Source organism: Gossypium hirsutum, chromosome D02, assembly GCF_007990345.1.
Source record: "Gossypium hirsutum isolate 1008001.06 chromosome D02, Gossypium_hirsutum_v2.1, whole genome shotgun sequence".
Lineage (NCBI taxonomy): Eukaryota > Viridiplantae > Streptophyta > Magnoliopsida > Malvales > Malvaceae > Gossypium > Gossypium hirsutum.
The window spans coordinates 68089061-68103294 of record NC_053438.1 but is presented as its reverse complement, the minus strand read 5'-3'; the positions used below and the strand labels follow the sequence as shown (position 1 = coordinate 68103294).

At 32.9% G+C, this 14234-nt stretch overlaps 2 protein-coding genes across 2 annotated transcripts; one reads left to right on the top strand and one right to left on the bottom strand.

The window, feature by feature from the left end:
- The first annotated feature begins 4106 nt into the window (after positions 1–4106).
- Positions 4107–7182, top strand: LOC107948607 (uncharacterized). The gene is made up of 7 exons (XM_016883221.2): positions 4107–4358; positions 5217–5331; positions 5429–5491; positions 5563–5610; positions 5747–5800; positions 6699–6756; positions 6887–7182. Exons 2-7 carry the CDS (start codon positions 5257–5259, stop codon positions 6928–6930), a joined length of 342 nt encoding a protein of 113 aa, XP_016738710.2. The 5' UTR covers positions 4107–4358; positions 5217–5256; the 3' UTR covers positions 6931–7182.
- A 247-nt stretch (positions 7183–7429) lies between these two features.
- Positions 7430–8901, bottom strand: LOC107948606 (annexin D2). Its single transcript, XM_016883220.2, has 4 exons — positions 8748–8901; positions 8522–8676; positions 8218–8436; positions 7430–8130 (listed from the first exon to the last, which is right to left on the bottom strand). The coding sequence occupies exons 1-4, from the start codon at positions 8818–8820 to the stop codon at positions 7612–7614; spliced, it is 966 nt and encodes a 321-aa protein (XP_016738709.2). The 5' UTR covers positions 8821–8901; the 3' UTR covers positions 7430–7611.
- Positions 8902–14234: the final 5333 nt, after the last annotated feature.

The window sequence follows — 14234 nt, the reverse complement described above, 5'->3', positions numbered from 1 at the left end:
AAGACTAACCTTCTTATTATCATAGAAACAGAATTTTCATAAATCTCCATTTCCAAAAAACCCGGAGAAATATGCATTGAGAATTAACCAATAGGGCAGAAGCTGGTGAGATATGCAATTTTGATAAATTAAATAATTCCCGAGATTTTGACATTTTCGTATATCCATCTTATATCATATTTTTTTGTAAGGGATAATGTCCCGAATTGCTAGCAAATCTGGTACATGTGCTTTAAAAATGTTAATATCTAAAGGTTTTTTTTCATTTATTGGGTAAACTACACACATGGTCACTTTTGTTTACCTTAGGTTACATTTCAGTCACTTATGTTTGAAATGTTACGTTTTAGTCACTTTATGTGTTGTAACATTTTAGTCAGTGAGCCATTAATTGTCGTTAATGGTGTAATGGTAAGCTGATGTGGCACGTTAAATTATCATTTCAAATAAAAAATTTAGGTTAAATTATACAATTGGTGCCCATAATTTTTCGTTTTGAGCAATTTAATTCTTTTATGTTATTTTAACTTTCTTTCTTTTTTTTCCATTCTATTCTGCTTCTCCCTCTGTTTTTCTACCTTCTTATTTCTTTTAACAGACCAGGAAGTCTAATTGGTAGTGAAGAAAGAAGCATGGTATGGGTTTATGGGTTTTGGTTATAGGGTTTTGGTTATAGGCAAATGATGACAGTCGACTTCCTACTTTTTTCATTGCCAATTCGACTTCTTAATATGTTAAAAGAAATGAGAAAGGTATGAAATCAAAGGGAGAAACAAAAGAGAATGGAAAAAAAGAGGAAAGTTTAAAGAACATAAAAGAAAAAAAAATTAAATTACTTAAAACGAAAAAAATATGGGGATCAATTGTATAATTTAACCTAAAATTTTGTTTGAAATGATGATTTAATGTGCCACGTCAGCTTACCGTTACACCATTAACGACGATTAATGGCTCAGTGACTAAAATGTCACAACATGATAACGTAAATGACTAAAACGTAACATTTCAAACATAAGTGACTAAAACGTAACCTAAGGTAAACAAAAGTGACCATGGGTGTAGTTGACCCTCATTTATTCAAATCACCATTAAATAAGAAGTGATTATCATTCGTTTTAATCACAACTTGATACGTAACACCCTGTAATGGTAAAATTGTTTAATTAATATAATAAAAAGATTTGACATGTACGTAGTGTTTGGAAAGTCACCTAATAATTGAATTTGAGTATAATTGTTTATAATTACACAACAGTAACATATTTGGGTAACTTTTTTTGTCCAAAGCTCGCCAACTCAAGGATTGCCTGAATGAAATTCCAACTATTTTTCAATGCCACCAAACAATCTGTACCTGTTTTCTTTGCTTTAATGGTGTTCAGGAGTTCCCCAACCAACAAGATGTCGTTAGTTATTAACCTTCTCTGTATGAAAGCATTTTGAAAAGGGAAGTCAAGATCATTTAAGACTTCTTTTAAGTCTACACTTTTGAAGTGACCTTGTAAGCTACGTTGCAAAGGTTAATGGTACGAAAGTCCAAATGCTTATTGTGAGTATTGGCTTTTGGTATGAGTGCAATAGTCATCTTGTTAAGTTCCTTTAGCAAATGTCCCGAGCGCAGAAATGTGGCCTTAGTGGTAAGAGGGCCGATAATATCTTAGAAAGCTTGATAGAAAATTGTTGGATTTCCATCAATTCCTAAGAACTTAAGAGGACCAGTTTGAAAAATAGCTTGTCTTACCTCACTTTCAGAGAAAGATTCATCAAGGGTATCCACATGATCTTGAGAGAGTCTTGGGAGATTGAGTGTGAGGAGTTTATCCTTAATACGATCTGTGGCATAACATGCCATTGAGTTTTGAGGGGTCTATTTAAAATTTTTAAAAATTTTAAGAGTTTAATTATTATTTTTTAAATTAGGGGCTTAATATGAACTTTCAAAAATTTTGAGGGGATTAATGAGAATTTTCAAAAAATCTGGAAGGTTCAAATAAAATTTTTAGAACTTCTAGAAAGCTTAACTATAATTTCTAAAAGTTTTGTGGGCTAATTACAATTTTTTAAAATTTCAAGGGACATAATCAACATTTTCCAAACTTTTTGGGGCCAAGGTCCCCTCTGGTTCTAGCGTAGTTTTGCCATGGGATATGACCAATGTTGTTCGAACTGTCCTGTCTTGAAAGTGATTGAGGAAGATCTGTTGGGGTATCAACCCAATTGTTCTTGGAATCACATAATCTCCAAACCGTGTTCATTTCCCTTCTCCTTTTAGTGGTGGTATGGAAAACTTTGTATTCAATCGCCTTCAGTGTTCCATAATATTTTGGAGTTTTGCATTCAGTGTATCTATTTCTATTCTTTTAAGAATTCCAAGTTCTTCCCTTATAACTACAATCATATTTCAAGATAACGTTTGATTCAAGATGATGTCGTAGAACTTTTTTCCTTTCTCACAACCTCTTTTTTCCATTTTTGTAGTTTCTTAAAAAAAAAAAATCCAGAATCTTTAGATCTAAGCACTCTAAGCTTCAATTATTATTTTTTTACATTGTAGATGTGTTAGCCACTCCGTTTCAAATCTATATGGTCCTTTTTAGAAATGTGGCTTAAGATTTATATAGGCAACTATGAGCCCATTAGACTTGTTCATGGGCTGAGCCACTCAGCCTAGTTTGAAGACTTACCCAAAAGTGAGAGAGTTTGAGTAAAAATATAGACCAAAAAATAGACTTGGACAAAAAAAATAAAATTCATTTTCTAAACGAGCCAGGCCTCAGGTAAGCTTTTTTTCCCTGAGTCTACCCTGACCTGGCTCGAATTTGTAGAAAAAATTACTACTGCTGTTTCTTTGCTATTTTTTTTTTACTTTTTTCATTGATTTGTTATCATTTTGTTATTATATTACCACTATTTTGTTATTATTGTGTAGATATTGTATAACTCTTATTTTGTTATTAATTATTTGCTTGCTAAATTGCACTCATCTTAATGTTATTTAAATATATATTTAAATTTTTTCCAATTGTTGAGATACATTTATTTTAATATTTTTAGTGTATTTTATATATTATATTTTTAAAATTTATTTTTATATAAAAATTTAATACAGACAAGCTAAAACAAGTTTAGATTTTAATATTTTTATTCAGATCATATCAGACTTAAACTTAAAAAACAAACCTAAATTTTTTATTTAACCTGACCCGGCTTGACTTGACTCATTCACAACTCTAGAGCCCATGATCCGAACAAAATAAAGGCAAATTATGAGCTGCTTAAGCATTCATGATTTTGGAAGCATTTATCAATTAGAAAAAAGCTCTATCCAACCTTTCCCAAACAAGTTCCTTCTTCTACCTTTTAGTTGGTCCTTCAACCAGACTACACTTGTTGATACAATTAAAGAGGTTATCCACACCGTGTGTCCCCTTGTTGGAAAAAGGATAATTTATCTTTGTGCAAGAGAACTTAGTTAAAGTCTCCAACTACAATCCATTCCTCCTTTCCTATAAATGTATTTGCTAACTCACAAAGTCACTAAGTATTGGGTGACTATAAATATGGGTAATCCAAAAAGGTATCCTTCACATACACAAATAAAATATTATTTAAGTAAACAATCTTAAAAAATAATTGATTATTTCACATTAAAACTGTCGTTCCATCTTTCCTAGCACACACATTGATCTTAAACTTTTGGGTGAAGTCCTCAAAATGATAGGATGTTAAAGGTTGACTTAGACGGTTAACATTTCAACTTAATAAGATCGTAATGAAGTGAGAAAATATTAATGACAACTTGTCTTAACCCATCTTTTATATTAATTACAACAATACGAAGACCATCATTAACAGCAGTCTCAATCCTAATACTTCTTTTTTTCAAAGTTAAATTTTCTCTCCTAACATGTAACGTTTTTATATGGTGTCACAAGTTATAATTGAAAAGATATATCACATCTATTCTCAATTAACGTTTTCGTATTAGATTGAAATATTTGCTAGAATCCAAACCCCATTCATGTCATTATCTCATTATTGATTTTGTTTTTAAAATTTGATGTAACCATGTAATAATATTGAGTCCACTACTACCAAATCTAAGTAGACAGCCAAAAACAAAGGATATTATGTTATCATGTAATTTGAAAAAGTAAGGATGCCAAAAATAGAAGAATCTAAAAAATGCATGCCTTTACCATAATTTCCTATAAACAAACCAACTCCACCGAAAGAACTCAACAACGCAACAAGTTTTATTATTAATAAAAAAAAATATATATATATATATTTATCCAACGCCATTGGAGATACCTTCCCTCTGAATTTCCGATCTCCGCAGAGTGCTTAGCATTCAGGTACCCCCTTCTTTCTCATTTCCCCTTTTCTTTCCCTTCTCCTTTACATTTAACCAGCACCTAGGGTTTTCTTTTTAAAATATATGTAGGCTATTTTATTATGGTTTGATAGCCACTTAGGTGGGGATCTGCATATCTTTTTAATTCAAATTTATAGCTTAAGAATCTCGTTTCTTTTCTGTCAAATGAATTATATTTAATGCTCAGTTTTTATTGTATATTCATGGATTTTAATTTAATGCTTTTTTACTTTGGAATTTTTGGTATGTATTATAAATTGTTTAAGTTAGGTGCATATGTTCTTAATTCAATTTTCTAGCTCAAGGATCTCATTTCTTTTCTGCCAAATTAATTTAATTTAATGGTTAGTTTTTATTATCATTATGTATATATTTTAAAATATATGATGTTTGGGATTTCCTTTGTTATTGCAATTGTGTTATTGGTTTTCATGTGAAGGACATGCATCAATAATAAGTATGCAGGGATACTGAACTTTTAAGCCAGGAAAGTTGCAATTTATTGAATGAATACGGTTGTCTCTCGAAGTCTTTTTCTTTTGATTTTTTTTTTAAATTCTTTTAATATGAATGTTTAGTGAACTAGTTAATTTGTCATCAAGTGCTTTTTGATTATGTAGAGAGTATGGTATGCATTCTTTGAAAGCTGTAAACAACTGTGTCATAGCCTTTTGGCTGATGTTTTTCCTCTTAATATACTAAGATTTTATATTTTTATTCTACATTGCCAACCTTATTATTAGTTGAGAATAAGTGAAACTTCTTTTGTGGTCTCTATGATCTATAAAAGTTTTAGCATTTCTGAAGATTTATGCTAATCATTTGGGTGCTATCATAGCTGCTATTAGTTGGGTGGTTGCAAGGAACTGATCTCAGGCATGGAGAATGTCAAGGAGCAAGAACAAATAGATGCACAGGAGTCTGAAAAATCCATGCCGTCATCTGAAGAGGAGGTGTGTTCTTATCTTAGCTGTGTGCCCCATTAAATGATTTTTCTAAGGAGTTTTACAAATTGTAGTGATTTATTTATTATTTCTTATCTATATTTAGGATGCAGCTATAAGGAAAAAATATGGTGGGATTAAGCCTAAGAAACCACCACTCATTTCTAAGGTAATTTCTGTGGTGAAATTGTAAGTTTTTGGTTTTTGGTTTGGGCTGTTTCTCATCTAAGTTTATGTCAGGACCACGAACGTGCATACTTTGACTCTGCTGATTGGGCACTTGGAAAGGTACTTTAAAGATTCTCCATACTCCAACTAATCCTTTTTTTCTTTCCCTTTAGTTTTATTATTGTAGTTTGGTAATGCTAATGAATCCGGATTAAGTTTCCAATATTTTTTCTTTTATGTTCTTGGATACCAACAGCAAGGTGTTGAGAAGCCCAAAGGACCACTTGAAGCCCTCCGGCCCAAATTGCAGGTATTAATCTAATGCTTATAAAAATATTTAATTTAATATTCCCTTCTTGTGTGTCTTTTAAGAATTGTCCTAAATTGCCATGATTAGTGAAAGAAACAGAGTAGGTAGTCCTTTGCTAATGTTTGCCGGATGTGACTGTTTAAAGAAAGCTTAAATCGATCTGGTCCACTTTACTGGGATTCTCTAATTGGTCCAAAGTTCAGATCACTTTGTCTACTTAATTAAGATTCTTTAATTTGCTCACAAATAGGCCTGTTAATTGGTTCAAAACAGTGAACCGGCTTTGCTAGAACTTTTTCATGTCTGGAGGAGCAAAAGGGATTAGAATATGTAGATTCCCTAAGGCCTTCAACTACTGGAGTGAATATTAGTTGTGAACTTTTTATTAAAATGAGTTGGAAGACAGCCCATGCAGAATTTTGGTTGGGGTTTCCTGATATACTTGCTTGATATCATGCATACAGTGGCTACTCTGAGTAGGTGGATAATTTTGGTATTGTTTTAACATGGTGTCATTGGTTGTTTCTTTTGCATAATTAATTTGACTTGCATCTCATGCTGAATATCTGTGTGATGGTTTTTTGAAGAGCAAAATTGATGGTTCTGTTACATGATGTCTCATGAATCATAATGTAATGAGGATTTTATGCAGTTCATGTTTGTGATTTCAACCCTTTACCTTATCAATAGAAAAATTTGGGTTAGAGGATGATCTGTTCATCTGCAGTTTACCTTGTTCTTCCGTACAATATTTTTCTTAAATGTGTTTTTGAAGTCTGCTAAGCTTTTTCTGATTTTGGTAAAGCTAATAATTAGCATCTCATCATATGGTCTAGAAATGGTTCTTTAGTAATCTTATTATGCATATGATTACATTGTTTCTGCTTTTTGTCTTCAGCCCACACAACAACAAACAAGATACAGGAAGTCTCCTTGTGCCCCATCTGATGGTGAAGGTATGCTGAGTTACTGACAATTTGACATGGCAAACTTTTGTCGATGAATGTTTTTTTTTGTGCATTGGCATTTTCTTTTTGGTGACAAAATGGTGCTTTAATCAATTCAATTCATCATGCTATTATATAGTTGGAGGGAGTACTCAACCGGAGGATGAAACCACCAACGAATGAGAAACTGCTGCCAATCTTCTAAACTTGTGAGGACTATTGATAGTTATTCTAGTACCTCGACAGGTAATGAGTAATTTTCAATTGTTCCCATGAATAAAGCTTGTTAAAGATGTTTCGATCTTAGTCAAGATTTACAAGTTACAACATTAATGCAATCGACTATATTATGGGAACTGAACTGTATGTTGTTCCAATGTTTTTCCTGATGTGGAACATACAAGTAAATCACTTATAAAATGATTTTTCGCTCTACTATATTCCTATTTTGCTCCTAGTTAGTGAAAGTGAAACCAGTCATTTTCGCTTTCACATGTTTTTAAAGGGTATTCTTGTTCCTAGTAATAATTTTCTGAAGTATTAGCATGCAAATTAGTTAGGATTAGGGATGGCAAAATCTGATCTGCTTCACGGATTTCATGCCGATCTGTTATGAATGATGAGATTTTTTTTTAATGGAGACAGATGGCGGAGTGAGCCGTTTTTGTAAATGCACCAAATATTGCAGTTCTTACATATCTTTTCTTATCTTATTCTTACATATGTACCCAAAAAGATATGTTCGGACAGGGATCTTTGTTGATAATTACAATGAATTGTTAATTTAGAAACATATAAACAAGACAATTCATTTATGCACCAAATCTGCCTTGATCCTGAACCATATTCCACTAAATTGTGTCTTTAGCCACCTTTGATTAGCCCGACCAAGATACCGACCACAATGTCGTTATTCTTGTTCTTACTGCTGCCGAATTCTCGTACCACAAGGTTTTCTAAAGAGCTGCCTGTTTTTGTTGCAAAAGCTTTGTTTATCCCTTTGATGTCGATTCTCGATCTGGTAACCACCGTTCGAATCAAAATCTCTCGTCCATCTGCATTTTTCATCCTCAGTTGTTTTGCGAAAAATTTCTCTGGATGTTGTATGCATCGGATCACGACTTGAAGCTCCTTCCCGAATTGACCACACTTGCTTCTCTTGAAGGACTTGCTCAATTCATGGCCATAAAGTTGCTTGTATGAGCTTAGTATGGCTCTTACTTGGCCATTGTTCCTTCGGCTCAAAACCGAAATTATCGTCCTCTGATCTATGTTTTTCCCACTTTCCAGTGCTTCATACAGAGTCTTTGCATCGCACATTGCTAAGCTCATGTCTACTTTACTACTGTAATTCCGACACGATCTCAGAACAGTCACCAGAATCTTTTGCAAAAAGATTAAAATAAATAAAACGAGTCAAGAGTCAAGACTTCAAGTTGAGATAGCTAACATTAGGAAATAGCAGATTACCTCTTTGAATCCGCCACTGATTTTCATAGTTAAATCCTTTTCGAGGTCGGATTTATATTGAGTTTGATAGCAATGTTTGATCTGTAACAGCTCCGAAGATGGTCTGGTACAAGCTACTTCGATTAGAGTATTGAGGTTTAGACTTCCCCCAAACAATGAATGCCTCAGTAGCTGAGCATCACGTTCGTAAGGTTCAACCATGCGGAGATAAGCTATCCTCTAATTAATGGCATGTAATGTGCTCATATCAGCATATCTAAACCAAGAAAATTCCATGTAATTAACTCTAGATTTGTATACTTACCGCAAACGAGTTATTCCTCTGAACATTCGACACAAACTGAAGAAGATCTTGGCCGTACCAATGACTGTAAGTTTGGCAAACGAGCTTGAGCGCATTCGAGTCTCGATTGACAAATATTCTGACGACTTCTTTATTGCTGATTGCCCCAAAATTGCCTGTTAAATTAAGTTACTGATTATTTCGAAAACTCAATAGAAAAGAAGCAGAAAACGAAAAGTTGAAATACCAGAGAAGTAAGAGTGAAGGATATGGCAATCTTGCTCATATTGTCTAGGGGTTCGAATGAAACTAGTGGCCATCTCAAAGTTTCCTGGAAAAAGAGATCCTTTTATTTTAAGTTTCCAAGTGTATATATGCTATGCAATAGAACAAGACCCAATTGGAACCATTTATATAGGGGGGGGGGTTGGTTTGGTTTTGCCAAGGAATAAATTTAAGTTTGGGGGGTACATAAAGAAAGAAAGCGATGGGGCAACGGGGAGAAACAATAAGAACGTCCAAAGTGGAGGAATAAGAAAGAAAGAACATATCCTCAATTCCAATATCAACCGTGCTCAGCTCTTTTTACAGCAGTTCACTTTCTCTTGCCTGCTGACTTGCACTTTGCAATGATTAATGCAAGCAAAAGTCTTTTCGAGTATCTTTCTTTCATTGCATACATTTTGAAATGACTTTAACGTCAACGGATTTTCCTTATTTTATTTTAATTTGATAGTAGTTTTTGTTTTTGTAGTTGATTCCATGATTGTTTCGAGTTCAAATCGAATCGAATTTCGTTTTAGGGGATAAACTTTTTTAGTACTATTTTTTAGTTTATAAAACTTGAATTTATAAGTTATGAGCTCTTTATCATTCGACTCAATAAACATAGAATTTTGGTAAAAAGACCTCTCTTGTCTCTCTAAAAAATTGGAGAAACTTAGTCACTGTCAATTTCGAAAGTGAGCAACGAAGAACAATTAATCACGATGTTAATGTTTTCCATCAAGTGTACATGATTTTGATTGGTATAATAACAAATTTAGCCTTAAATATTTATACATTTTGTCATCTTGACCTTAATTCTAAAAATTCAATAATTCAGCCTCAACGCTTACATAAATGTTACGGGATAAATTTGTTAAACTAGGACCAAATTGATAGGATGTATAAACTTTGAAGGCTAAATTTGTTATTATACCGATTAGAATCATGTACAATTGATGGAAAACATTAACATCGTGATTAATTGTCCTTAGTTGCTCACTTTCGAAATTGACAGATATTAAATTGCTTTGATTTCTTTGAGAGAGACCAATTTACTCAATTACGAAATTAAGAAGAACCGACTTGATTTTTGTATTTTTCTAAAGTATCAAAGACATTATAATATAAGGAAAATGATGGAACGAATTATAATTGAGATTGCCATCAATACCTGTTAAAAACAAGCTTCAACATCTACATAGTTCTTTCTTTATTTTGTAAACCCCAAACTCTTGCTTAGAATCAACCTTCAACCCATCCTCTTCCCAAGAAAAGTTTCTTGAGACGGAATAGTTATATAGTAGATTATCCAAAGAAAAATATAAGTTGCAATTTTCTTTTATCACCATCCTTTGTGCATCATGCTCTTTCAACCAACAAGCTTAAGAAAGTATCCCAAAAAGTACACTTTGACAATGTTCTTTGGCTACAAAAGATAAAAAGGAACAATTCATAGTGTTGCCAACTACATTACATTGTTGAATTCATTTATATATATAATGAGTTAACACGACAATAGAATGAACAGTTAGATATGCTTTCAAAAATAATTGAAGACGAGATGGAGTGAGACCATGCGCATTTCAAATCTAGACTTGAAGTGTTATAATTTAAGTACAACTTACTCATAATACAAAGAGTAATAGAAAAATGTGATCATGATTATATGATTCAAAGTTGAGTTGGGTTGCATTTGGTCCCAAATAGACAAGCCTTATCAAACAACTTACCCATAGTATAAAGAGTAATAGCTGAATTTCACCATAAGTTGACTTGGGTTGCATTTGTTATCAAATAGACAAACCTTGACAAAGAAGAAAATGACATTGAATTCATTAACAGATTTATTTTATTTATTGGCATAAGCTTTTTGCATCCTGTAACGTTCTAATAAATTTATTTCTGTATCTATAAATTTTGATATAATTGTGTATCTGTTTTAGTGGCTAAGTGTTCTGGGTGTGTGTGTGAGGTCTTGGATTCAAGTCTCACATTTGTTAAATTTTGTTATTTTTCTAATCTTAGCCTTACCCTTGTTGAGTGGACTTATATAAGACTGTATGCTATTTTATATTAGAATAAATTTGTTGGTTTAGTGGTAAGGTGTTAGCTTACCCTTTACTCCTGTGTTCAAATCTTAGCGCAAGTGTGGTTGTTAATTTTTGCTCAGTTGTCTGATAGAGTTTCGGTTGAGTTAAAATTCTGAGAGGGTTATGAGTAGTGGGTTAGTGGGAGATAATTAAGGGATTATGTTGGCACATCTTTTTTTTTTCTTTTCAAATTTTAATTAGTTTCTCCCTTCTTCCAAAATTAACATCAGTTTTTGCTCCTTCTCTACCTTTTGTCTTTTTTGTTTGTTTGTTTGTTCTTCCTCTTTCTGGCGTTATCCCTGTTCCGCCGTTTCTTTCAATTTTCTTTGTACGCTATTATTGTTCTTCGCGTAGTTTCAGTAAGCTTCTCAATTCTTTTTGTTGTAGTAGCGTACGATTGTTGTAGGAAATCTGAACTCTGCAGTCGGTTGTGTAGGTGAAGGCGATGAATCTTTAGTTTTCGCTTCGACGATTTAACTTTCGTGTGTAGTCGTTTTGCGGTGGTAAGTGTGGAACGTTGCTCCATGTTTTTGTAAATCGGATGCTAATAGGACTTTGGGATTCTGTTTTTAGGTGCTGGTGGTCTCGGGGCTGGTTTCGCATCAAAATCGTAACATGTGTGTTCTCAAATCGTGAAAAACGAGGTTTGAATGTGTCGACGCCACATGGGCGTGCGGCTGGCTGTGTGGGTGGCCGTGTGCGAGACACGATTGTGTATTTGACGAGGGCATGATTGTGCGCAAGACATGATCGTGTGACGATATGGGTGTGGTCGTGTGGGCCACACAAGCTAGGCCAAGTTGGGCGTGTGGGTATTGGGCCAGGCTGTGTGGGCCACACGGGCAAGGCCAATCAGGGTGTGTGGGCTATACGGGCGTGTGGGCCCACACGTGTTGAAACCATTTTTAAAATTAAAAAACGGGGATCGACTTTTAAAATGAAAACGGGAGTCGCCACCGATCTTTTATTAAGGTGTGATCGGATCACCTTGAAAATAATTCCAGGTCTGCGAATTTTGAGAAAACAAGTTCGGGAATCGGTTACGCACGAGGAAGGGTTAGCACCCTCGTGACGCCCAAAATTGGTACCGAATTAATTGTTTAATGTCTTAATGTCGAAATTTTGAAAAGATTTTAAATACGATCCCTTTTATCTTGAATAAAATGAATTGGATGATGAGGCTCACTTATTTCAAAGAAATAAATTGTCACATTCAGTAAGTTAGAGTGCAACATTTTAAATCCTCAAAATTAAATTTATCTCTTGATCTTTAAAACTTATGCATTTTGAGAAGGGTATTTGATTATTTGGGCCAAATGAGGAAATCAAAACCCAGTAAGTTAGGGCTCGATTTCACAAAACTCCTAAATATCAAATATTGCCTTTATTTTCATTTATTAGAAAAATCATCGCCTCGAGAAAACAACATGTCATATCCAATGCGTTAGGACACGACGTATTGAATTCCCGAGAACAAGTTTTTATTTATTTATTTATGTGTTTTGATTAAAGAATAATCTTGATTATTTAGATTCGACGAGGAAAATCGGAACTCAATACGTTAGGGCTCAATTCTTTCGAAGATTCCAAATATCGAACTTTGTGTTGTTTTGAAAGACTTTTGTATAAAATGATCTTGATATTTAAATAATATTAAACATAGTCTTAAAAACAAAGAAATAATAACGTACAACGTGGAATGGTGATTCGTAAATTAAAATGTACGCTAATGAACGAAAAAGAATCAATAGATACGAGCAAGCAATACAAAGCACATGAATACTATGATTTCATATCACATGTTATACATACCGAAATAAAATAAAAAATATCTTTTACAAATATATAAACTCATTTAAAATGAACTCAAAGTTGATATAATGATGTAAAACAATACCATACGTATAAAAATAAAATAATTTATTATATGTTAATGAGAAAGTATAAAATAATACTATATGAGAGTTTTATTTTTATAAAGAACAATTTAAAAACATAGTAAAATGTAAAGAAAAATCTTATAAATAAAATGAAAACATTAAAATATGTACAAATTATAATTAAAACAATAAAATAAATGTAAGATAACTCAAAATAATAATACATAGTAACTTTGGAATAATAATACACCATAATTTTAAAGCAATAATACATAATAGGATAAAACAAATGTATAATAACTCTAAAATGGTTATTTATAGTACCAATAAAATATAATGAAATGGGATACTAATATATGATAATATAAAAACTTCAAATATTAATACATAATAAGAAAAAAAGTATATATATATATAAAGAGGTAAATAAATGTACGTAAATTAGTACAAATAATATTATTGACAATTATAACGATAATAATAATAAAAACAATAATTTAAATAATAAGAGCATTTAATTTGTAGTAAAAAAAAGTATATATAAAAGAGCTAATTTGAAATTAAAACAGAAAGTCAGAGTGCAGATATGCAATAAAATGAAATGAGAGGGACTGAATTGAAACTCATTTAAAATTAGAGGGACTAGAACAGAAATTAAACGCACAAATCCTATCTGGCAATCAAGTCAGATCATCGGAAACGGCGTCGTTTCGAACGTTCGTCTCCTCAACTGACAAAAGGACGAAATTGAAAACAAGGTCGAATTATGTGGCAAAATTAAAAAACAAAAAAGATTAAATTGAAGTAAATCCAAAAAATAGAAGGACCAAACACGTAAATAGGCCATTAAAACAAAACACGCGGATCCTCCCTGGGTCGGGTCACCTCTCGGGTCAAGAAACCAAACGGTGCCGTTTTGGCGCTGGTGCCCTTGTCTCAAAAACGACGTCGTATTGCTTATTATTTAAACAAAATTTTCATTAAAAAAATAAGTAGCATACGCCCAAAAAAGAAAAAGACTGCTTCTATTTCTCTGCTAGGGTTTTGCCCTAGCTTCTGCCGCAGCTCGAACATGCCACTGTTCGGAAACTCACGATCCCCGTCCAAACTCTGATCGCGACGAAGCAGACAGGGATGCGACGGCCGTCCTTAAGGTAAATCTTCGCTTCTCTTTCCCTTTCTATTATTTTGCGTAAAAATGAAACGAAGAAGGAAAATAAAAACTGAGAATCATCTCTGAAAAAGGATCAGTCGATCTTTTTATTTCTGTGTTTTTTTATTTCAATATGTCTCCCTCTTTTTTTACATTCGATTCTCCCCCCTCTTTTCGTTTATATCTATGTATATGAAAAATGAAAGAACAGAAAAAAAAACGCAAAGAAAGAAAAAAAATAGAAAAAGAACCACCTTTGAGAAAAACTCAATCGATCTTTGATTTATCTTTTTTTGATATATTTCCCTCTGTCTCCAAAAAACTTACAAATTCTGAAAGTGGCC